General features: G+C 48.1%; 8 protein-coding genes across 8 annotated transcripts; 6 read left to right on the forward strand and 2 right to left on the reverse strand.

Moving 5' to 3' along the window:
* Window positions 1–606: 606 nt before the first annotated feature.
* On the forward strand, window positions 607–1218 carry PGRI_079010 (SNARE domain- containing protein; the record flags this gene model as incomplete). Its single annotated transcript, XM_040795615.1, has 3 exons — window positions 607–754; window positions 855–928; window positions 1015–1218. 3 exons carry the CDS (start codon window positions 607–609, stop codon window positions 1216–1218), a joined length of 426 nt encoding a protein of 141 aa, XP_040651180.1.
* Window positions 1219–1912: 694 nt separating this feature from the next.
* PGRI_079020 (uncharacterized protein) lies at window positions 1913–3070 on the reverse strand (the record flags this gene model as incomplete). Its single annotated transcript, XM_040795616.1, has 2 exons — window positions 1913–2983; window positions 3038–3070. 2 exons carry the CDS (start codon window positions 3068–3070, stop codon window positions 1913–1915), a joined length of 1104 nt encoding a protein of 367 aa, XP_040651181.1.
* A 2263-nt stretch (window positions 3071–5333) lies between these two features.
* Window positions 5334–11986, forward strand: PGRI_079030 (glutamate synthase (NADH); the record flags this gene model as incomplete). Its single annotated transcript, XM_040795617.1, has 6 exons — window positions 5334–5506; window positions 5557–5597; window positions 5663–9009; window positions 9073–10566; window positions 10626–11794; window positions 11845–11986. 6 exons carry the CDS (start codon window positions 5334–5336, stop codon window positions 11984–11986), a joined length of 6366 nt encoding a protein of 2121 aa, XP_040651182.1.
* Window positions 11987–12527: 541 nt separating this feature from the next.
* On the forward strand, window positions 12528–13073 carry PGRI_079040 (uncharacterized protein; the record flags this gene model as incomplete). Its single annotated transcript, XM_040795618.1, has 1 exon — window positions 12528–13073. One exon carries the CDS (start codon window positions 12528–12530, stop codon window positions 13071–13073), a length of 546 nt encoding a protein of 181 aa, XP_040651183.1.
* Window positions 13074–13656: 583 nt separating this feature from the next.
* PGRI_079050 (EMI1 family protein) lies at window positions 13657–14277 on the reverse strand (the record flags this gene model as incomplete). Its single annotated transcript, XM_040795619.1, has 1 exon — window positions 13657–14277. One exon carries the CDS (start codon window positions 14275–14277, stop codon window positions 13657–13659), a length of 621 nt encoding a protein of 206 aa, XP_040651184.1.
* Window positions 14278–14563: 286 nt separating this feature from the next.
* yme2 (uncharacterized protein) lies at window positions 14564–17088 on the forward strand (the record flags this gene model as incomplete). Its single annotated transcript, XM_040795620.1, has 3 exons — window positions 14564–14649; window positions 14782–16481; window positions 16532–17088. The coding sequence occupies 3 exons, from the start codon at window positions 14564–14566 to the stop codon at window positions 17086–17088; spliced, it is 2343 nt and encodes a 780-aa protein (XP_040651185.1).
* A 580-nt stretch (window positions 17089–17668) lies between these two features.
* Window positions 17669–19432, forward strand: PGRI_079070 (Cytochrome P450; the record flags this gene model as incomplete). Its single annotated transcript, XM_040795621.1, has 2 exons — window positions 17669–17913; window positions 17965–19432. The coding sequence occupies 2 exons, from the start codon at window positions 17669–17671 to the stop codon at window positions 19430–19432; spliced, it is 1713 nt and encodes a 570-aa protein (XP_040651186.1).
* A 204-nt stretch (window positions 19433–19636) lies between these two features.
* On the forward strand, window positions 19637–24726 carry PGRI_079080 (Dihydroxy-acid/6-phosphogluconate dehydratase; the record flags this gene model as incomplete). Its single annotated transcript, XM_040795622.1, has 11 exons — window positions 19637–20039; window positions 20109–20320; window positions 20392–21441; window positions 21815–21866; window positions 21925–22082; window positions 22137–22288; window positions 22348–23300; window positions 23350–23484; window positions 23541–23672; window positions 23730–24025; window positions 24079–24726. The coding sequence occupies 11 exons, from the start codon at window positions 19637–19639 to the stop codon at window positions 24724–24726; spliced, it is 4191 nt and encodes a 1396-aa protein (XP_040651187.1).
* Window positions 24727–24826: the final 100 nt, after the last annotated feature.

Here is a 24826-nt window from a genome sequence, read left to right on the forward strand (position 1 = left end):
TGAATCAATGAATATCATTTCAGTTTTCTTTTTCCAACCTTGTTAATATACACTTTATCTGTTGATTATTAGTTGGCCGATGTTCAGCCTATATAAATGTAATTCGTAGGAAAATGGATATCTCCAGGGCTATAGCTTGGAATATGCAAATACTTTGCCCATTGAGTTCCATCATAATCCACCTTAAATGGCCAAAGTGACAATAAATAGATTCCCGCGAGAACCACAACTGTGTGTATCCCGCGCGTGTCGATTTCCAGTACTTAGGTCATCACGTGTTGTTCGGCGAATGACGACGCTATGGCCACCTTGATGTTTTATCTCCGCAAGCATCGAGGAGTTGAACTGTGATTGCCTTGGGATTTTGACACTTGCGAAATGCTCGATTACCGTTGAATACCTTATCGATCTGCAATTTATGTTCCTCCTCTTACTCCGCCACAAGCTCTAGCTATATTCGACGACCGTCATGGCTTCACGGTATAGTTCCACCGTTAATATCTCAGTTCATATGAGGATGTCCTTCAGTTAGCTAACGCAGCAGTAATCTAAATAGATTCCCCCGTCAACGTGATCCACGTGCCTCTTCGTCTCTCTTTGATCAATATGGTGGCGACTCCCGCCAAGCTAGCAGATCCCCTGCCCAACAACCAGGTGGGTATGGGTATGGAGGCTACTCCAGTCCAGCGCCTAATGGTTACGCGGGTAACGGTACAGCTGGAGCGGGTTATCAGAGTGCATCACCCGACAAAAAGTGCGTTGAGTTGTTCTTTATTTGAGGTCACCCGTCGTTCACCCAAGGAGGTATAGTTGCTAACCAAGGCTTTGCGATAGGGGACACTACTCCGATTCAGTTCTCTCATCTCTCGAGTCACAAAATGATGCTGAAGTTGAGGGCATCAGCGCCAAGGTCAAAATGCTGAAGGATGTAAGAAGCTTTGCCGCCAAACTGCAGACCCGACGGAAGCAGATGATCGTTTGAAATGACAACTTGCTGACAGGGGAACCATCTAGATCACAATCGCAATTGGCGACGAAATCCGAGATACCACACACATGACCGAACTCAATGATTCATTCGACAACACCCGAGTCCGACTTCGTGGGAATATGAAACGCATGCTTCGCATGGCCGAGAGCACCGGCGTCGGCTGGCGAGTTTGGCTCGGCTTCTTTTTCGCTGTCTTCCTCCTGTTCTTCTATGTGTGGATATTTTGAACGTATACCCTTTCTGTATCTCTAAGAGGTGCACTCGCGCTTTATACCATGTCGACCACGCCTGTCTTTCGTCTTTATCACGTTTAATCTCTCGTCTTCACGCAAGCCCTAGCGACTTGGTTTTTTACTTGATCTCATATGGATCAAGTCACGCATATGACCTATCAGTATTTTGAGCATGGGAATCTTGGCTTTGGCGCTATGAGGTGTTCTGGGACTGTGTCTTTTGATGAGCTATGTATATGCAAACTCCTGCCATTCGCTCAGATGTCGACCAGGGTACTGCCTTCTGGGTCGCCACGTTGGGAACCTGCCTGATATTCACCACCAGAGATAACCCCGGGAGGTTGTCCAATGTGACCTGACGATGATTAGCTTACTTCTGGCTTTATATTGGAAAATGTTTTCAGTAAATTTCGTACATAATGCATATAAAACAATATACAGGGATTGCTCTGGCAAAAGATCCTTTACAGGTTGAGCTTTCCTTCTTATGGAGGACTTCTGGTTGCTTACCTCAAAGTGCTTTCGGGATTATGTTCATTGAATTTGCTCATAGAACATCTTGTCTCATAAGTATCGTAAACTGCCATTAAAACTCCCGAGGGAAAAGCCCCCGGTGTCTATCTTTTCGTACTAACAGAACCGTCATACAGGAAATTGACCAAACATGGCATCATTTTGGATAGCCACTCTAGTTCAGACTGTCCCTGGGCCCACCGATTCGCCGCGGGAACCTTCTAGTAAACCCGCTTCGTCGACTGCCCTGACTGGTTATGGATGCGCGTAGGTCATCGTCACTATAAAGCATGCTGCTAGAATCCAACACATCACCACCACCACTCCAGCGATTGAGGAAACGGCGCTGGGCTTCAGTCTCGGGCTCACGGGGCAGAGTCGGAGGTGGAGGCAAGCCACCACGACTGTTTGGCGTACTGGTGCGAAAGTTCTCGGCAAACCTGGTTTGAATGATACTGGGTTCGTTTTCCTCTTCCTCATCACTCAGCTCTTCTTCGCTGTCTGTGTGCTGCCATTCCCCTTCTTGCTCCGAACCTTGTTCTGCAGCGTCGGGGATATCATCGTCGAGATCGCGCGTCATGCCCTCGCTCACACTCTCACCGTCGGCAGCAGGTATCTCCGCATCTAGATCAGGCTGGTTGTCGAAATCGTCTTCGTCATCGTCATCATACAGTCCTGAGCCCTCATAGTCATCATCGGGGAAACCTTCAGGGATGTCATCATCCAAGTCGCGCTCCATATATTCTCCTTCGCCAATTTCATCTTCCTCGAGTCCTTCTTCGCCTTCCTCGACAAGACCCGAGACCTCCTCCTCCGCGTTGGGAATATCGTCATCCAAATCTCGTTCCATGCCTTCGTCCTCTTCTATTTCCTCTCTGTGCATGCCCATGTCATCGTCCATAATCCCTTCTCCCTCTGCAGCTTCCATCTCAGCTGCAGCTGCCTGTAGGGCCTCTTCGCGCTCCGCTTCCTCCTCTTTCATACCGAGCATTGTTTTTGCACATCCCGCCGGCCTGATCCATGAGTACCCGAATGAGGCGATGTTTAATTTCCGAGCACGTAGCGAGCGTTCTTCCGCGGCTAATGTGGCAATTGTGTTGGCAGAAGAGCGGGATGGCATGAACGAGCGATTACTGGGCGTGCCGTTGCCATTTCGTCGGGCGAGGTGATTTGCAGCGGCATTGTCGCCTTGTTGATCGGAGGTAGAGCGATATGGTTGGGAAGATCCGAACCAAAGTTCGTGGGACTGTCAAGTTAGTTTCCTGTTTAAGAAGCTTGTATCCTAGAGTCTAGCACTCACGTCGCGCGGGGTGATGGATGAAAGGGTGAGCATCGATGCGATGTTCTAGTACCAAATTTGGGAACACGCTTCGTACCTATTCCGAGGTTTCTGCTTATTGGGTTTCGGATTTGGCTTGGAGACACGGGCGCTTTGTAGTTATACTTTGAGGTAGCAGATATGCGAGTGATGTTGGTGGTGTTACTGCGTATTCTAGAGAAGGAACAAAAGTGATAAAAGCAATTGGAGATGTATACGCGTACAATGAAAGGGAAAGCGAAGAAAAGGCCGAGAGCTCCACAGCCAATCAATTCATCTATGCGGGGAGCTCCCCCAACCCTATCAATTTACTATAGAGCTTGTAGTTATATATATGTATCCTATATCTTCTATATGTAGTAAAAATTGAAATTATGTGTATCTTCCATTAATGTTTAATACATCTTCAGGCACTAGGATAGATTTAAGGATCAGTTAAGACAATAGTTAGCAGTTCCACAAATTAATATTGCTTTCACCTACTGATACCCAGTCAATGAGACAGTTGCTGGCTACAGGCATTGCATATGTACTACTCCATGCTACGATGCATGAATCTACTGTAGACTACTAGCTCAAATGGGTCTCGAATGACTGAGACCCTGGAAATTCAAGTGAGATGGTCACAGATATTTTGAGTAGAAGATGTGGAGGTCTACAAAATCTCGACACTTATAATATAATCAAATATAATCATAGTACGAAGTACTTTGTAGAAGAATCCAAATACGGAGTACAACATACATTCATAGCTCATGTCTATATCCCGGAATCACCCGATTACCATGTTAGCGGTGTATCAAATCCGGTGAACCTAAAGGAGACACCGGAAAAAGCCGGGATATTATTGGGAGACTCTTTCTTTTACCTCGACTTTAATTGGAAGAAAGAGATCATGTGATATATATCTCTTAAGGTGAATATGGTACAGATATATATGAACTATAAATCAAAATTGAACTCCTGTTTCACCCGATATATACTGTGGGCTGACTAGACTATAGCTCAGTGTTATGTATTCTTATTATCTCATCTACCTTATCTCTAGATCTTCACATGGGACGGATCACTTTCCTCCGGACTCTATGGGGTAAAGTATATTTTAGTAAAACATGGGGAAGCATGGCCATATTCCGATCGGAGCTGAATCCCTGTACTCCGTAGTAAAAGGTGATTTGTGAATGCAAACGGTTCAAGGGCCCGAAATCGGGCTAGAAGGCATGATTTTGTGGAATGTGTATGGAGTATTACAGGTATTTATATATATGAATAGGACATCTGGAATGTTCCAAATTTCATTCTTTTTGGAATATTTGATATAGGTACTTTAATATTTGTCCTCTTTTTTTTTTTTTTTTTTTTCTCAGGGAGGTAAGCAGACTAAATAGCAAATTAAGCACTGCATCTTTGCCCCACAGGTTTAGTTGATTTTTGCCTCATTTCTGGTACTTTTTTTTTTACTTTGTAGGTATACACTTCAGAGTAGAATGAGCTCTGATCTTTTTATGGGGCTTAACGGGCCTATGGGGCCGCCCCACTGTTGTACCTTGTTTTGAGCTTTAGAGAAGAGAGAGAATTATATTTTATAGATATAATAAATAGTATATAAGTCTAAGTATATAAGTATATAAGTATAGATAAAATCAAATAAGAGTAATAGTTAATTGACGTAGTAAAAAGCTAACCCTGTTGTAAAACCTTCACTCTGATTGGTCGAGTGATGCTTATCTTGGGGATGATTTGCACTCCGTAATCATAATGATTATCATTACTTGGCTGTTTGCGTCTCAAAAGATCTTTCTCTTTACTCTGTATACTCTGTTCACTCTGTATAGTATATGTGTATGTATGTATAGTGTGTATATATGTATACTAGCACATGTAGCATATGTAACATATTTCTTTCAACCTCCCCTTACCGTACTCTTGGCTGCTTTTCTAGCAATTCGCCACGGTAAATCTCCCCACCCATTGTAATTTTCCCTTTGGGTACATCGGGGCTTGCAATCCCCGGACCTACTGTCCCGTAATCACCCTCTCTCTTTTTTTTTTCCCTTCCCCCCCCTCTTTTTTATTCTCTGGTTCTCTTACCTTTCCCCTCTCTTCTACCTTCAACTCTTTCGCAGAAGCTGGGTGACCATTGACACCTTTGTTCCTCCATCACCCACACTGCGACACCCTGTGACGACATCACCTGTCAATCCCCAAATCAGTGGGGACTTTCTAGAAACAATCCCCCCTTCAGTTACCATTCCATTCTCTGCCCCCCGGTGGAAGAATGGGTCTTAACTTGGAGGAGCTTTATGGCAAAGATATAAGTGAAGAACAGGCTCATGAGTATTCTCAGTACCAACCCAAAAAGGGTTATGGCTGGGCCAATGCTCTCCCAGAGCGGCAAGGTCTGTACGACCCTGAATATGAGAAGGATGCCTGTGGTGTAGGCTTTGCAGCGTGAGTGAAGCCCCAATGGGAGATGAGGACACAATTCTAATGGAAATCAGTCACATCAAGGGAAAACCAAGCCACAAGATTGTTAGCGATGGTGAGTGACGGTTCTTTTTTTGCTTGAACTTAAATATCAGAATGAAGCTTATAGCAATTGAATAGCCCGCAATCTATTGTGCAACATGACCCACCGAGGAGCCGTTGGCTCTGATGCACGCGATGGTGACGGTGCTGGTGTGATGACCAGTATTCCACACAAGTTCTTCATTAAGAATTTTGCCCGCGAGGTGGGCGTGGATCTCCCCCCATTGGGACAATATGCTGTCGGCAACTTGTTCTTCAAGCCCGATGAGGAGGCCCTCAAGCAATCCATAACAAGCTTTGAGGAACTGGCCACGACACTTGGCTTGCGCGTGCTTGGATGGCGTGAAGTGCCACGGGATTCAACTATTCTTGGTCCCGCTGCACTATCTCGAGAGCCCATTATTATGCAGCCATTTGTGGTCTTGAAATCAGCATATGGTGAAGGCAACAAGCCGGAGATCACGGACACGGAAAAGTTCGACGAGAGAACTTTTGAGCTTCAGCTGTACGTTCTACGGAAGCGTGCTACTCATGTCATCGGCCTCGGAAACTGGTTCTATCTCTGCTCTCTCAGCAACCGGAACATCGTCTACAAGGGTCAACTCTCTCCCGTTCAAGTGTACACGTACTACCATGATTTAGTGAACGTAGACTACGAGGGCCACTTTGCCTTGGTGCACTCTCGATTCTCTACAAACACATTCCCATCTTGGGATCGTGCCCAGCCCCTACGATGGGCCGCCCACAACGGTGAAATCAACACCCTACGAGGTAATAAAAACTGGATGCGTGCACGAGAGGGTGTCCTGCGGTCCGAGGTCTTCGGTGACGAGCTTGATAAGCTTTACCCTATTGTCGAGGATGGTGGCTCCGACTCAGCTGCATTTGATAACGTGCTTGAACTGCTCATGATCAATGGCGTTCTGTCTCTTCCCGAGGCAGTGATGATTATGATTCCGGAGGCCTGGCAAGACAACCCAGCCATGGATCCAGCCAAGTCCGCTTTCTACGAGTGGGCTGCCTGTCAGATGGAACCTTGGGATGGCCCAGCTCTTTTCACTTTCTCCGATGGACGCTACTGCGGTGCTAACCTGGACCGTAACGGCCTCCGTCCCTGCCGTTTCTATGTAATGGACGATGATCGCATCGTCTGTGCTTCCGAGGTCGGCGCTATTGATATTGACCCCGAGAGGGTTGTCCAAAAGGGCCGCTTGCAGCCTGGAAAGATGCTGCTGGTTGATACCGTCGCTGGTCGGATCATTGATGATGCCGAGCTCAAGCAGACTGTTGCCCGCCGCCAGGACTTTGCCGGCTGGTTGGACAAGGGGCTTCTGAAGCTCTCTACTATCAACCAGACGCTACTTGACTCCAACGTTGATCTTTCTTTTGCCTTGGATAGTAACACAATCCAGAATGACCCTCGCCTCCGCGCATTCGGGTACTCCTTTGAACAAGTCAGCTTGATTCTTGGCCCCATGGCCGCAGACTCCAAGGAAGCTTTGGGCTCTATGGGTAATGATGCACCTCTCGCGTGTATTGCTCAACAGCCTCGCCTACTCTACGAGTACTTCCGCCAGCTCTTTGCTCAGGTCACCAACCCTCCCATTGACCCTATCAGAGAGGCTGTGGTTATGTCCCTCGAATGTTACGTCGGCCCCCAGGGAAACCTGCTGGAAATGGACCCTTCGCAATGTCACCGTCTGCGTTTGCCTTCTCCCATCCTGAGCATTCCCGAGTTCAATGCTTTGAAGAATGTCAATATAGCCCACAAGGATTGGACTGTGCGAACCATCGATATCACATTCGAAAAGAGCAAGGGCACTGCTGGTTATATTGAAGCGCTCGATTCCATCTGCGATGGTGCCACTGAAGCTATTCAGAATGGCGATAAGGTCATCATTCTCTCCGACCGGGCTACATCCGCCGACCGTGTTGCAGTCTCTGCCTTGTTGGCCACCGGTCTGGTGCACCACCATCTCGTCCGAAACAAGTGGAGATCGCTTGCCGCCCTGGCAGTTGAAACTGCCGAGGCTCGCGAGGTTCACCACCACTGTGTTCTGCTAGGATATGGTGCCGATGCCATTAACCCTTACCTGGCTCTGGAATGTATTCTTAAGATGAACCGAGAGAAGTTGATCCGCAAGGACATCTCCGATGAGAAGGTTATTGAGAACTATCAGTCATCCTGTGACGGTGGTATCCTCAAGGTTATGAGTAAGATGGGTATCTCTACTCTCCAGTCCTACAAGGGTGCCCAGATTTTCGAAGCCCTTGGCATTGACGACAGCGTTATTGATCGCTGCTTCTCTGGTACTGCCAGTCGCATCCGTGGTATCACATTTGATCTGATTGCCCAGGATGCTTTCGCCTTCCACGAGCGCGGTTACCCTTCGCGTCCCATTGTCGAAGTTCCCGGTCTGCCCGAATCCGGTGAGTACCACTGGCGTGATGGAGGAGAGGCCCATATCAACGACCCCACCAGCATTGCCAACGTACAGGATGCTGTTCGCACCAAAAACGACAAGTCCTACGAGGCCTATGCAAAGTCTGCACATGAGCAGATCAAGAACTGTACTTTGCGTGGCATGCTGGACTTCGATTTCGACCAGAGGACCCCTATTCCCATTGATCAGGTTGAGCCTTGGACCGAAATTGTCCGCCGCTTCGTGACCGGTGCCATGTCTTATGGATCCATCTCTATGGAATCACACTCCACGATTGCCATTGCCATGAACCGCTTGGGCGGCAAGTCCAACACTGGTGAGGGTGGTGAAGATGCCGAGCGTAGCAAGAGAATGGAGAACGGCGACACGATGCGGTCTGCCATCAAGCAGATTGCTTCCGGTCGTTTCGGCGTTACGTCCAACTACCTAGCGGACGCCGACGAGCTGCAGATCAAGATGGCCCAGGGTGCGAAGCCCGGCGAGGGTGGTGAATTACCCGGCCACAAGGTCGTCGGTCCCATTGCTCGCACTCGGTTTTCCACCCCTGGAGTCGGTCTAATCTCCCCGCCTCCGCACCATGACATCTACTCTATTGAAGATCTGAAGCAGCTTATCTATGATCTTAAGTGCTCTAATCCCCGATCTCGTGTCTCTGTGAAGCTCGTATCTGAGGTTGGTGTTGGTATTGTCGCCTCTGGTGTGGCCAAGGCTAAGGCCGATCACATCTTGATCTCTGGCCATGATGGTGGCACCGGTGCCTCGCGCTGGACCGGTATCAAGTATGCCGGTCTTCCTTGGGAATTGGGTCTCGCAGAGACCCATCAAACTCTGGTTTTGAACGATCTTCGTGGTCGTGTTGTGGTTCAGACTGATGGCCAAATTCGTACCGGCCGTGATCTTGCCATCGCCTGTCTGCTTGGAGCGGAAGAATACGGGTTTGCCACGACTCCTTTGATCGCATTAGGATGCATTATGATGAGAGTGAGAACATCCTGTCTCTGATTTTCTAACGAGCGGCATATTAACAAATATATTTTTCTCTAGAAATGCCACCTGAATACCTGTCCTGTTGGTATTGCGACCCAGGATCCCGAACTGAGGCAGAAATTCAAGGGTACACCCGAGCATGTTATCAACTTCTTCTACTATGTCGCCAATGAGATGCGTGCTATCATGGCTAAGCTGGGTATTCGTTCGGTCAACGAGATGGTCGGGCGTGCCGAGCTGCTTAAGATCCGGGACGATATTCGTAATGTCAAGCAGGAACGAATTGACCTGTCACTCATCCTGACCCCCGCTCACTCGCTTCGCCCTGGAGTCGCTACCTACAATGTTCGCAAGCAGGACCACCGCCTTCACACCCGCTTGGACAATAAGTTGATTGCTGAATCGGAACTCGCTCTTGAGAAGGGTCTACCCTGCCGAATTGAGTGTGATATAGTTAACACCGACCGTGCTCTGGGTGCTACTCTCTCCTATCAGATCAGTAGACGTTATGGCGAAGCTGGTCTTCCTCAGGATACCATCCATGCGAACATCAAGGGCTCTGCTGGCCAATCCTTTGGTGCCTTCCTCGCCCCCGGTGTCACCCTTGAGCTTGAGGGTGATGCCAACGACTATGTCGGCAAGGGTCTCTCTGGTGGCCGTCTCATCGTCTACCCCCCGCGAGGAGCCGCTTTCAAGGCCGAAGAAAACGTCATCGTCGGTAACACTTGTCTTTACGGTGCTACCCGCGGAACTTGCTACTTCCGTGGCATGGCTGCTGAGCGTTTTGCTGTCCGTAACTCTGGTGCCACTGTTGTCGTCGAGGGTGTCGGTGACCACGGATGTGAGTACATGACCGGTGGCCGCGTACTCAACCTCGGACCCACTGGCCGCAACTTCGCCGCTGGTATGTCTGGTGGTATTGCCTACGTTCTGGATAAGAACCAGGACTTCCATTCCAAGGTCAACTTGGAAATGGTTGAAATCTCCAGTATCGAAGACCCGTCGGAGATTGCCTTTGTCCGTGGGTTGGTTGAAGATCATCACCATTACACTGGCTCTGAGTTGGCTGCTCGCATCCTGCTCGACTTCACTCGTGCTCTCCCTCACTTCGTCAAAGTTCTGCCAACTGACTACAAGCGTGTCATGGAGGAAGAGGCTGCCAAGGCAGAGGCTGCAAAGAAGGCCGAATTTACTCTTCCTCAGCTTCCTAGCACCCCAGTTAAAACCGAGAAGGTGAAAGTCGATGATACCAAGAAGACCGACTTGCTGGATATTGAAGACAGCATCAGCGACTCGAAGACTGAAAAGAAGCGCTCTGCATTGATCTTGGACAAAACAAGAGGTTTCATGAAGTACAGCCGCCGCAGTGAGAAGTATCGCAACGCGACAACCCGTACTCGCGACTGGGGCGAGATCTCCCATCGTCTCAGCGAGGACGAGCTCAAGTACCAGTCTGCCCGTTGTATGGATTGTGGTGTTCCATTCTGTCAGTCCGATACTGGCTGCCCCATTTCCAACATCATTCCTAAGTGGAACGAGTTGGTTTTCCAGGTTAGTTCCACAAATAAAGATCCAGTCCCGACTGATTTTGATTTACTAAACCCACCCAGAACCAATGGCAGGATGCTTTGAACCGTCTCCTTATGACCAACAACTTCCCCGAGTTCACCGGTCGTGTCTGTCCTGCGCCTTGCGAAGGATCCTGTGTTCTAGGAATTAACGAAGACCCCGTCGGTATCAAATCCATCGAGTGCGCGATTATTGATCGTGGATTTGAGATGGGCTGGATGGTTCCCTGTCCTCCCAAGACCCGCTCTGGCAAGACCATTGCTATCATCGGCTCTGGCCCTGCTGGTTTGGCCGCTGCCGACCAGCTTAACCACGCTGGCCACAGCGTCACTGTCTATGAGCGTGCCGACCGAATGGGTGGTCTTCTCATGTACGGTATCCCTAACATGAAGCTCGACAAGAAGGTTGTCCAGCGCCGTATCGACCTCATGGCCGCTGAAGGTATCAAGTTCGTTGCGAACACTGCTGTTGGTCCTGACTGCGAGGTTTCTCTGCAGTCCCTTCGTGCCGCAAATGATGCTGTCATCGTTGCCACTGGTGCCACTGTTGCGCGTGATCTCAAGGTCACTGGTCGTGAACTGGATGGCGTGCACTTTGCCATGCAGTTCTTGCATAAGAACACCAAGTCCCTCCTCGACTCCGGTCTTTCGGATGATGCATACATCTCTGCTAAGGACAAGCATGTTGTCGTCATTGGTGGTGGTGATACCGGCAACGATTGTATCGGTACATCTGTCCGCCATGGTGCCAAGTCGGTGACCAACTTCGAGTTATTGCCCCAGCCTCCCCCAGAGCGTGCCCGTGACAATCCCTGGCCTCAGTGGCCCCGTATCTACCGCGTCGACTATGGTCACACCGAGGTCAAGACGCACATGGGCAAGGACCCACGTGAGTACTGTGTCATGTCGACAGAGTTTGTTGACGATGGCAACAACCACGTCAAGGGCATTAACACTGTCCGGGTTGAGTGGACTAAGAGCGCTACTGGCGGCTGGGACATGAAAACCGTCGAGGGTAGCGAGCAATTCTTCCCCGCCGACCTTGTCCTCCTCTCTATGGGATTCTTGGGACCTGAGGAGCGTGTCTTTGGTGAGGATATTGAGCTTGACCCTCGTAAGAACGTTAAGACTCCTCCCGGTCACTACTCTACCAACATCCCCGGTGTCTATGCGGCCGGTGACTGTCGCCGTGGACAGTCTTTGATTGTCTGGTGAGTTTTGGTCCAATTCCTACTAGAAATTTCTACTAATATAATTCCAGGGGTATCAACGAAGGTCGCCAGTGTGCTCGCGAAGTGGATTCTTTCCTCAGCGGAACCAGCTCCCAACTTCCAGTCACCGGTGGTATCGTCCGTCGTCCTGCCATCGACTCCGTTCCCCAACCCACTGAGGTTGCTGCTTAGTATAGCGGTGCGGGACATGTTTACGAATTTGACGGCCATTATCACGATAAAAGTTTCATTTCGATGCGGAAAAGTTCATCAAATGGGATAAACTTGTGATTTAGACGGGATTTCATGGGGTTGGTTTTCTGCGCGAATGAAGAAGCCTCTCTTTTTATTTTCATCTCTTGTTTCTGTTTCAGCGTTTTTATTTCTTATTTCTTGTTTTTCTTTTTTCAAGTTTGCAAGGTGTTTAGAGCGTTGGCCATTCGGTGATCTCTCTATTTCAGTACATAGCTTTTCTACAAATCTATGTTCCATCATTATTTCAATCCCCGTAAAGCTGAATGAAGATATGTCTTTATGTGAAAGAACAAAGAGTTCACAATGTCTTTATGCTTTCTTTGGGCTACTTCCCTTTGTTAGACTTGCATGACTTTAATGGCTACACTATATAACTGTCCTGATATATCCCTTGAATTTTTTTTTCGGACCATGCCATTCCAACAAACATAACTAATCCAGCTGACCTATTTCACAGATCCTATATCTATCACACAAAATGGGCAACAATCCCCCCCAGACAACCGAGGCCGCGAACGATCTCAATCCAAACGGCTTCGTCACTGACCGCGAGGTCGACGGTGAGCGACGTTCCATCCGCCACTATAATGATGGGCGAATATCGGGACGCGGTAGAAGTGTCGAGGCTAGCCTCCGGGCAAAGATGAGAAACTCCAGTGGGACCGGAAGTCGAGTCAGGCCTCTTACCTCCCGCAGGGAATCGGGCGGTCGCTCTACCCCAACCGGGTCTGGTCTAGCTGGTGCTGCTGATATTACTGCTGCTATGGCTAAGCTCACTGTTGATCATCCCAATAGTGCAAAGGTAAAGAAACTCAGCAAGAAGTTGAACCTCGATGCCGACCCAGGAATTGAGACTGTGACTCTGCGAAAGGTCACTCCTTCATCTGTAGCTAGCGTGGTCTCCTCTAAGTGCAGTGGGAGCAGCAACGGTTCTGTCAATGCTAGGATAGCGGACATTGAAAATCGAGTAAGAAAGCACATCAAGACACGGCTCCAGTCTATAACGGAGGAAGATGAAGAGTAAAAAAAAGAAAGGAGTTTCGGAAACTAGAGAATTGGAGAACATCACCTTGGTTACTTGTTCATTGAATTACTGCTAACGTGTCGAATTGTTCTTTGTGATAGATCTTACAAGCTTGCTTCTTATACGCACGGCTACTCACAGCTCCCCAGTCTATGCCCATCACTATGAAAGAACTTGAGGTAAGTTTTTTTCTTTGATATCCCGAGACATGTCTCTCGTGTCTATCATTTCGTCTAATTTTTAGGTCATCCATTTATGCATCGCTTCATAAAGCATCTCTTGGGGTATTTTCCATCAATTCCAACATTATTTTGCTCATTTTTCTCCAGTAAATTCCGATATATTGTAAGACATAGTTATAGAGCCCACATAGAGATAGAATTAAGAAAATTGGAGCAGGTAGGACCATACAATATAACAAGAGCAGCCTTTCAAACCCTATATGCGGATAAGGCCCTCCATATGACTATCGAATAAACGCTGATACACAGGGGAAATGGAGAGTATCATACTATACATGAGTAAATGGAACAAAAAGTGTATATCTACATATCATAAGAAAAAGAGAGGGAAACCAGGGACATCATGAAACTGCCTGTTCCGCCCGTTGTTTCGCTGCTTCATCTTCGGCCTTCATCTCCTCCCACATTGCAGCAAAATCTCCCTTGAACGAATCTTTGGCTGGGTCTAGCCTCACATCCCAGACATCCTCACTGCTCGGGCCTGTCTTATACTTAATTGACTTCTTCCGATTGTGGTCACGGATCTCTCTCCTGCGCAAATCTTCCGGCCAAGTTCGTGTCTTCATACACAGCCATAGATTATCCCAATGATCGCTGCATGATCGTAGCTCTCCATATCGATAAACATTCACAAATTGGCCTCCGAAAGATTGACAGAAGAAGGCGTAGTCGAAGGCATTGCGGCAAGACATGGTATCTTGGTAGAGGGATTCGGGAGAGATGGGTGATGAAGGTGTTTGGGATTCTGGCGACGGGTTGCCATCAGGATTTAGCCCTGTTTGTTTTGAAAGCGACACATTCTCAGCTCTGAGATCGGCTAGGATTTGGTTGAATTCCAAGTCGGCTTGTTCGTCGGGGGTCAAGGTCTTCGATGGTGTATTCTGCTTTGCTGTCTCTGTTGGAATTGTGGATGGAACATCCTTAGGAGTTTCCTTGGGACTTGATCCCCACAGCCAGCCCATTGTTGTTTTGTGAGAGGAAAGAATTGATGGATCTATTTTCACCTGGCAATACCTTGAAATCGCGAGGTTATCTTTTTCGCGGTAATCAATATGTCATGTGACTCCGATAACCGGTGATAATCACAAACCGACGTCATTCATTTGGACCTTTTAAAACAACTTGATCGCTCTTCCAAGGTTTTTCTCCCTTCTGTTCGGTATGTGTCTGTGGCCAGAATGAGAATCTCACCCTTATCAAAAGGCTGGTTGGCTGTTTGGTCTCCGACATGCTCTCATGTTAAGGCCAATGCATCCCGGTTGTGGAGACCTCCACTTTGGGGACGCTCGACGATACGTTGCACATCTTCTAGTATCAAATCAGGACGAATTCCAGTAGGAGAAAACGAAGGAATTATCTATGTCAATAGTGAGCTCCAGATCATTGGAAGCTATTATATCGACTTACTAACCAACTCCAGATATATTTCCGCACCGGTTACAATGGCTGCTGCGGGGACCCCTCAGCCATATTCAACCTCTCGAGGGAATTCTGGCGCGAGTCAACAACCCAGAACTAGCAGCAGCTGACCCAACTCGTATTGTTCAACGAGCTTTTCCCAAAGAACTTGATCTGGAGATCAAAGAGGTAGTGACAAGGTACAAAGAGGGAGGCGCATTCGTGAAATATGCACTCAAGTCAGACATCAGCAATGAAAGTATCCAGAATGCAATTAAGGCGCATCTAAAAACCAATCCCATTACGCCGTGGTTCAATCCAATCCTGAAAATCGATGCAGATCTTGTTCGCGGAACGCCATGGATCGAAGACCTCTATCGAATCCCAAGCCAAACTCTAAAGGTGGAATTCTTGCCAACGTCCCCGGATAACTCAGCGGTTGAATTAACCCAAGAGACCCTATACTCACTATTCCGACCTTACGGCAAACTTCTAGACATCCAAACACAGCCTTCAGATTCGAAGGTCGAACCAAAATATGCAACACTGCGGTTCGAACGCCCTCGGTTCGCTGTGATGGCAAGAAACTGCATGCACGGGTTTATTGTGTCTGAAAAAGCAGGGGGTGGCAAGTCCGGTACAAGGTTCAGAATCAACTACGAGCGCAGGATTAAGCTGTTTATGATCAAGGATTGGATCTTGAACCATCCAAGATTAGTGATCCCTGCTATAGCTGCTCTGTTAGCTACAATAACGGTCATTATCTTCGACCCAATTCGCACGTTCTTCATCACGCTCAAAATCAAGTCGTCGTTCCAGAGCGGAGAGAATCCTGTCTTGCAGTGGGTTCGCGAACAGGCCAGCAAAGCGAGCATGTTCTCATTTGGGAAGCGAAAGTCAGACCCGCGAGGTTTGGCCGCTATTTGGGAAGACCGACAAAAAGAGATTGCACAATTGCGAGCCTGGTTAACGGAGACTGCAGAGACCTTCATTGTTATTCATGGTCCACGGGGCTCAGGGAAACGCGAGTTAGTTTTGGAACAAGCTCTGAAAGAGCACAAGTATAAGGTCATCATTGACTGCAAACAAATTCAAGATGCTCGGGGGGATACAGCCAAGATCTCACGAGCAGCCGCTCAGGTCGGCTACCGGCCGATTTTTTCTTGGATGAACAGCATCAGCAGCTTTATCGACCTTGCTGCACAGGGAATGATTGGCACCAAGGCTGGCTTCTCCGAGACACTGGATGCGCAGTTGAGCAAGATCTGGCAGAATACTGGTGTAGCCATGAAGCGAGTCGCCTTGGAGGGTAGACGAAAGGACGACAAAGATTTTAACATGTCCGAAGATGAATATCTGGAGGCCCATCCGGAAGTGAGACCTGTTGTTGTAATTGACAATTTCCTCTATGATGCGGACGACAGTGTCGTGCTTGACAAACTTACTGAATGGGCGGCTGGCCTAACATCCGCAAACATCGCCCATGTCGTCTTCTTGACGACTGATTCCTCTTTTGCAAAGCCGTTGAGCAAAGCTATGCCTAACCAAGTGTTCCGCACAATTGCCTTGGGTGACTGCTCGCTCGAAGTTGGTCGTCGTTTCGTATTGAGTCATCTGGACGCAGAGGCAGGCGATAGTGACGATGAACAGAATGCAAGGCGCAAAGAGACACTTCGTGGCCTAGATTATTGCATTAAGGTGCTGGGTGGTCGAGTTACTGACTTGGAGTTCATGGCCCATCGGATTGAGGCCGGGGAAACCCCTGAAGGTAAGTTTATCCCTTGCCTTGCCACTGGAATTCCATTAACCGTTGTATAGCTGCTGTGGACCGTATTATTGAGCAATCAGCGTCTGAAATTCTGAAGATATTTATCCTCGGAACGGAGTCGATTGCACCTCAATGGACCCGTGAACAGGCGTGGCATCTGATCAAATCCATCGCCAATTCGAAGGATGGAAACCTGTTGTACACCAAAGTCCTCCTCGAGGATATATTCAAGGATAACGGCGAAGCCACACTCCGGGCACTAGAGCAAGCGGAACTCGTTTCCATCGGAACCGATGAAGGATTCCCACGATACGTTAAGCCAGGAAAACCCGTGTATCGTGCTGCATTCCAACGTTTGGTTGCGAACAAGACCCTGCAGAGCCGCCTTGATCTGTTAATTCTCTCACAGCTTATTGGAAACGAGAATTCAAGTATCTCGAAGTATGAGGAGGAGCTGCAGGTCCTTGGCTCGCTGCCCAAATACCCCTGGGAGCTAACGTCGCGGATCGAGTGGCTTCTGCGCAAAGTTCACGGATCGCAATCAAAAATTCTCAAGTATGAGAGTGAAAGTGCTGCCTTGTCAAAGTCTTTGCAGAAGGAGAATTGAGCTTTTATCTATTGTATATCAATCTCATCTCAATATTACTCCATTACTGGCGTTACATTCATGCAAACATGATCACCTTTGGTTTAAAAATTATAAACAAGTCAGATACCATAACCTAGCACACTATGGTACTAAGTCTAGTCCTTTGTTTGACCCCTGTTTTATGAATTCGAATTTATGGGTATAAATTTGTTGTTGGCCGCATGGAAGTATAAACATGAAGTTATATCAACTTTTGAGGGTTCACAATATTATCTGACAGCCCCCTGTCATTATATAGAATAAAGTACAATCTTTTTTTTTTTTTTTAAAAAAAAAAAAATATTAAAAAGCAAGGAAAATCATCGACAAAAATAGGTAGAACCTGGACAACTGCCTAGTGAGATGAGCTTAGTCAGCCACAAACAAACCCGGTGCTTCGTTTGCCATCGTGTCCCTTCACCCTTCACCTGGGATATATTTGAAAATCTGATCAATTCAAGTCTGTTATATCCCACTAGATACCTCATTTGAGTGGGTGCTGGCGTTGTAAACCTGTGTTCCCTTGCATGGGTTTCTTTTGGACCTTGGTTCGATCACAATGGAGAAGTACGAAACCTGGAGTCTTATACAGGCCTTCCGTGAGAAATATTTCAGTATAAACTGGTCAACAGTCTTTGCTGCTGTGGTGTTCGTATGCATCACAACCCGGATTATCTCGGGGCTTCAAAGTCGACAGCGAAACCCTTCAAAATCACAGGTGCGATTAGCACCTTATTGGTTTCCCTGGATTGGACATGGCCCTGCCCTCTTATGGGATTATGCCACTTTCTTTACAAGAACTCGGTTGGTTTTCTACTATATTGATTTCTGTTGCGCTTGTTAATGATATTATAGAGAATCTATGAATGAGCCTGTCTTTGGCATTTACCTTCGCGGTATTAAGCACAATGCTGTGGTTTCTCCATCTATGATGAAGATTGTTTTCTCTACCGAAGCTGCGACACCAACCAACCAGGTGCTCGATCGGGCTCTACAAAACGTCTTTGGCGACCGCAGCCTCATCCGCAATCTGGATTTGGCCCGTAACCAAGGAGTTAGCGACAAGGCTTCTACCATTCTCAACGAAGAGGCCTTTGTCACTGAAGCTTCGTCTGCTATCACCCGGTTGGTACGGCGCGATATGCCGAATCTGGTGAGCTTCTGTCGGAGTATTGTTGACCAATACCCCTGGGAGCGTGGAGTCAGTGGAGTGGAAGTTCCCGATGAAGGGGACCAGACAGTCTGCGAGGCTAATCTGTTTGCACTCGTGAGCAATTTTATCGGCCACATTACTTCTACTTTCCTGATGGGTGAGGCGTTTGTGGAAAATTTCCCTAATCTCTCAGAAGACCTTGGAAGAATCGACGATTGCTTTGTAACATTGTTTGCTGGCACTCCTCGCTGGGCGCCGCATCCAGCGGCTTCAGCAGGGCATGCAGCGAGTGACCGGCTTCGCCATATCTTTTCGATCTTTCATCGAGCTTTTACTGCTTGGGATGATGGGATCGATGCTGGCATTGAACTGCGTGATCTTGACGATGTCTCTGAACTGGTCAAAGATAGGATGCGAACTTTCCGCAAATTGGAGCTATCTCCCGGTGCCAGTGCTGCAGGGCACTTGTCTCTATATTATGATCTGATTGAGCACACAACTAAGATCACCTTTTGGACGATTACTCATCTCTTTGCTGAACCTTCACTTCTCGATCAAGTCCGCAAAGAGATTTCCTCCTACGTGGTAGCTTCAAGACCAACTCGTGAGGAAACTGGCTTCCCCTTCGATGAACCTCCTCGTCTCTCCCTGGATATTGAACAAGTGCTCACATCTTGTCCACTGTTCAAAGCGTGTTACTATGAGACTGTACGTCTCCACTCGGCAGGCATCTCATTCAAGAAGCTGGCGTCCGATGTGACACTTTCCGAGTCGGCAGAAGAAGCCGTCTATGGTCCGACTCAACCCCGTACATACAAAATTGCAATGGGCGAGAATATCATTCTACCTCATGGTACCTATCACCATGATGCTCGATACTTCTCAAACCCGGAGCAGTATGATCCCTTACGATTTCTCGTGACTGATCCTGCAACGGGAAAACAGCGTGTTGATTCAAGCATCCTTGCTCCCTTCGCAGATGGATTGTATGGCTCGACAAATAATGGCTTCACCGAGCGATCTATCTTGACTTTCACTGCTGGCATTGTGGCATTGTGGGAGATTAAGCCCACAAATGGTAAATTTCTCTCAGTTCCAGGGCACAAGACTAGCTGGGGTGCTTTCCGACCGAACAAGGAGTTACGGGTGAAGATGAAGTTGAGGGTGTAGGCATTGAAGCTTTGAATAACATTGTAATATAATAGAGAGCCTTGTAAATTTCATTTTATATGTGAATACTCCCTCGGCTCGGATTATTATCCGGATCGGCCTTGCACCGATGACACCATCCACTAGGGGGAATACATATTGAAGTCGCCCAATCCAGACGGTTATATTTCCTCAATAGTCTCTCTCGAAATCACCAAAATAAAAATGGAAGATCCCTATAGGGACTACGATGTCACAACCCCAATCACATCCACATCTGGACTTCGGCAGGGTCTAACATCCTATGGAGATCCCCATTTTTCTCTCTTCCTTCGAAAAGTGTTTATCAAGGCACTCGGATATTCAGAAGATGCCCTTTCACGTCCGATCGTGGGTATCATCAACACTTTCTCGGGGTTTAATCCCTGCCATGCCAATGTGCCCCAGCTCATTGAGGCTGCCAAGCGCGGTGTACAACTCAATGGAGGATTGGCAATAGAATTCCCTACCATTAGTGTTGCCGAGTCCTTCTCGCATCCAACCAGCATGTTCTTGCGGAATCTTATGAGTATGGACACGGAGGAGATGATCCGAGCTCAGCCGTTGGATGCTTGTATAATGATCGGAGGTGAGTTCCAATAGTTTGATCTTAGAATTTGTTTCCTGGCATGTGAGAATAGCCGTTGACAGAATCTAGGGTGTGATAAAACCGTCCCTGCTCAGTTGATGGGTGGCATCTCTGCCAACAAGCCAATCCTACCGCTGATCACTGGTCCAATGATGCCAGGGAGTCACCGCGGTCAACGTATTGGAGCCTGCACTGATTGTCGAAACAACTGGGCCGCTTTTCGAGCGGGTGATATTGACCTCGAGGAAATCTCGGCCATTAACGAAGAGCTTGCTCCAACGGTATGTGCAGATGTGGATCTCATTGGATCAAAGGCAATTTAATTCGCTGATCACAATGGCTGCTTGTTTAGATAGGGACATGCGGTGTCATGGGAACTGCTAGTACAATGGCTTGTGTGACTGCTGCGTTGGGAATGATGCCGCTTCGGGGCGCAACTGCACCAGCTGTATCATCAGCGAGACTGCGAATTGCCGAGGAGACTGGCGCAAATGCAGTTGCAATTGCAAAGTTGAAAAGAAAGCCACAAGAAATTTTAACAAAGGAATCGTTCTGGAATGCCATCACCGTGCTCCAGGCTATTGGGGGCTCGACAAATGCCGTTGTCCATCTGCTAGCTATTGCAAATAGACATCCAGAACTACAGGGAGTCATCACCTTAGACACTTTTGAGGAAATTGGCCGGAAAACTCCGCTGTTGATTGATCTCAAGCCGAGCGGAGATAATTATATGAATGACTTCCACAATGCAGGAGGCATGATGGCGCTGTTGCAGGTGCTTCGACCCCTGCTCCATTTATCTGCAGTGACAATTACTGGGCAATCACTGGGTGAGGTCCTCGATGCGTCCCAATCCAAGCGACTTTCCTTTGCGCAACAAATCATTCGGCCAATGTCAGATCCTTTGTTTCCCTCGTCATCCTTGGCTGTTCTGCGTGGCAATCTTGCCCCAGATGGAGCGGTCCTCAAAGCCTCAGCGTCAAAATATCGGCACTTGCTCTCCCATACTGGACCGGCTGTAGTGTTTGAGAATTCGGCCGACCTAGCTCAGCGGATCGACGATCCAAACCTAGCCGTGACGAAGGATAGTGTGCTGGTCCTGAAAAACATTGGTCCAGTTGGCAACCCAGGTATGCCAGAGGCTGGCCTTATCCCAATTCCAATGAAGCTAGCAGAGACAGGAGTTAAGGATATGCTACGACTTTCAGATGGTCGAATGTCAGGGACCGCAGGCGGAACCATTATTCTCCACATCTCGCCTGAAGCTGCGCTGCCAGAGTCACCATTTGGCGTTGTCGAGACCGGTGACTTTATTATTTGTGATATCGAGAATAGGAAATTGCAATTGGAAGTTTCCGATGCTGTATTGCAGACTCGGATTGAGAAACGCAGACAAAGTCTTGTAGGAGAGACACAGGCAAGAAAGCAGAGGAGAGGCTACCGAGGATTGTATGAGCGATCGGTGACCCAAGCGCAGGAGGGAGCAGACTTTGATTTCTTAACAGCTAGAGGTGCCAGCACATAGAATCTATTTTAGGTAAAAAAAAAATTAACCAACTACCAAACGATTCGAACCTAGCTAGGTCTATATAGAAAGGGGCCCTTACCCTGAGCCCTAAGCCCTATCTTATTACCCAATCCAGTTAAATCAACCAAGGCGCGTAACGCGGACGCGTCTGACCTTGTAGATCCCTGGCTATTTGCGACCCACCAGATTAAGATCGAAGGATGCTCCAGACTTTCTAATTGCAACTTGTTTGAATTATCGACCCCAGGCATTGTTTGCAATGAGCTTCGACCCTCTTCGCCCGCGGGGGCGCCCAGCCCGTAAGTCATGTTGATGATGAGAGACAAAATAGTTACTGAGAACGCGGCTTTCACATAGACACACCTGGTACAACGATACTGACATACACACCTGACGGAAAACGGATCATTACTGGTGGCTCCAACTCGGCAATTCGTATCTACACGGTCGGTGAAGATGGAGAGCCCAAGACTATCGACGAAGGTGTTGACGCGCATTTCGGCATTGGCGCTACGGTATGTTGGAACAGAAGATTCATGATCCGCCAGAATAACTGACAGGATTGCTAGAATCGGTCTTTCATCATGGGTGCCGAGGATGGAACAGTCTGGAAGTACGATATTATGTCGGGCAAGATGCAAAACTTGCTTGTACGATGCGCTTTGCCAGTCAGGGACATTGCAGTTACGAGAGACGGGGAATGGATTGCGGTAGCAAGCGAGTAAGTATGATATAGATCGTCTCAGACGGGAATTGGATGTACTAACACCGATGGGCTAGCGAGCTCACGGTCAAAATCGTGAAAGTCGACGACATGACACAAGTCAAGTATCTTCGGGAACAGTCCAAGGGAACGAAACATGTCACATTCGATCCCAGTGGCCGATATGCGACAGTATCCGGAACGGATGGAATTCTGTACGTATACTCTATGCACGAGGAGGAGCCAGAATTAGTCCGCAAGCTCGATGGAGTGATTCGACGACTGGAGCCAGATGCCGAGGCGACATCAAGAGCAGTGTGGCATCCCGATGGTACCGCATTCGCATCTGCGGAAGCAACCAGAGATATCTCTATCTACTCAACCTCGGAGTGGAAGAAAGAGAAAGAGTTTGCTGGTGGTCATACTGGTGACATCACGGCCTTAAGCTGGGCTCCGAACGGATCTCTTCTGGCATCTGCGGCGGCAGATGGATATATTGTGCTCTGGGAAGCAAAAACGCAAAAGATCTTGCAGCGGTACGACTTTGGGAATGTCGTCAATCTATCATGGCACCCGACGAAGAACTCGCTTTCATTCACAACTTCAGACGGTGAGCTTTTTATTTACGATAACTTTGTGCCGAAGGATCGTGAGTCTCTACTACAGAAACCGCTCCAGGCTGCTCCTATATTGCCTGGACCTCTGGGCGAGATCTCTAATAATGTTGGGCGAACCACACTGGCGGAGCGGTCCAAGGAGGCCATCCAGCGAGCGGCGAGAAGAGGAAGCCCAGACTCGCTAGATGATATCCTTGGTGGAGATGACCAGATGATGGATTTCGTCGAGGATGATGATGGGGCTGGCTATGCCGATGAGGAGCTCAATCTGTATGGCAAGCGGCCAATCGATCATCTCGATGATGTCGGCGGCACTAGTAACAAGCGTCTTTACTCTGGCTTCGAGAAGCCTAGGGCCCATCCGCCCCTTCAGCCTGGTAGCACGCCTTGGGCTGGGAGTAGGAGATACCTCTGTATGTTCTTGTTCCAACTTCAGTGTTGTCGATTTACTAACTTTCTCAGGCCTGAACTTGACGGGAGCTGTCTGGACGGTCGACCAGGAAACACATCACACTGTTACTGTGGAATTCTATGATCGAGAAGCTCACCGAGACTTCCATTTCACTGATCCATATATGTATGACAAGGCTTGCCTAAGTGAGTTTTCCCCTAGTCTTGCCTTCTTGTGTTGATATTTGGCTGATCAACTATAGATGACAACGGAACACTTTTTGCCAATAACCCTTCGGATGGTAGTCCGGCCACTATCTTTTACCGGCCACATGAGACGTGGACTGCACGAGCCGACTGGCGGACTGAATTGCCTGAGGGTGAACAAATTCGAGGTAAGAATTCAAAAGACTATACTCGATAGTGATTATCGTACTGATTCTCATTGTCAGCGCTGGCACTTAGCGACTCATACATAGTCGCTGTAACATCAAAGGACTATGTTCGAGTGTACACTCTTTTTGGAACTCCTTTCAGGGTGTATCGACAAAAGAGCCAAGCCGTGACTTGCGCAGCCTGGCGCGACTACATTATGAGTATCGGAAACGGCCCTATAGGAATTGATGGCCACACGACTTTACGATACACAGTGGAGAATGTCAAGCGTGACGAGATCTGCCAAAACGAAGACACTGTCGCCCTTCCGGAAGGGGCTTCGCTACAGAGTGTTTTCTTCTCCGATAATGGGGTATGCGCCACCAAAAACAGAAGAATTGAATACGAAATTAATCATTTTTTTAGGATCCTTGTATCTATGATTCGACTGGAGTCCTACTAGTTCTGCAACATTGGCGTACACCTGGCCAAGCCCGATGGGTACCACTCCTGGACACGAAGCAAATGGCACGTCTCGCGGGAGGACGGAAAGAAGAAACATACTGGCCAGTGGCTGTCGCACATGACAAGTTCCACTGTATCATTCTCAAGGGTGGCGACAAGAACCCTTACTTCCCGCGGCCGCTGCTCAGTGAATTCGACTTCCAGATCCCGATTACCAGAGCTCCGAAGGATTCTAGCGAATCAGAAGACACGGCAACTGAGGGTGCCCGTTTTGAGGAATCATTTGTACGTGGAAATGTACTTTTGTCGCTCTTCCGTGACCTTCTCTCGTCAACCAATGCGACGGCAAGCCAGCGCTCTGACTTGGCGCGAAGAGAGCTCGACTTGGATAAGACCTTGCTGCAGATGCTGGCCATTGAATGCAGAGAGGGCGAGGAGCGTGGTATGAAGGCGCTAGAGCTGGTGACCTTGATGACAGACCGCAATGGTAAGATGCTCGAAGCGGCCGCCAAGATTGCACAGCGTTACGGACGTGGTGTCTTAGAGGATAAGATCCGCGATCTGGCTGAACGACGTGTTATGGGAATGGAAGATGATGAACTAGCTTGAAGTTATAATATGTTAAATTAGTTTCAATTCAGATCTACTTGTAAAACTTATAGAATCATATAATTGGTATGTGAATACCTAAGTGTAGAAATTGTATACC

Source organism: Penicillium griseofulvum (genome assembly GCF_001561935.1).
Source record: "Penicillium griseofulvum strain PG3 chromosome Unknown contig_76, whole genome shotgun sequence".
Classification (NCBI taxonomy): domain Eukaryota; kingdom Fungi; phylum Ascomycota; class Eurotiomycetes; order Eurotiales; family Aspergillaceae; genus Penicillium; species Penicillium griseofulvum.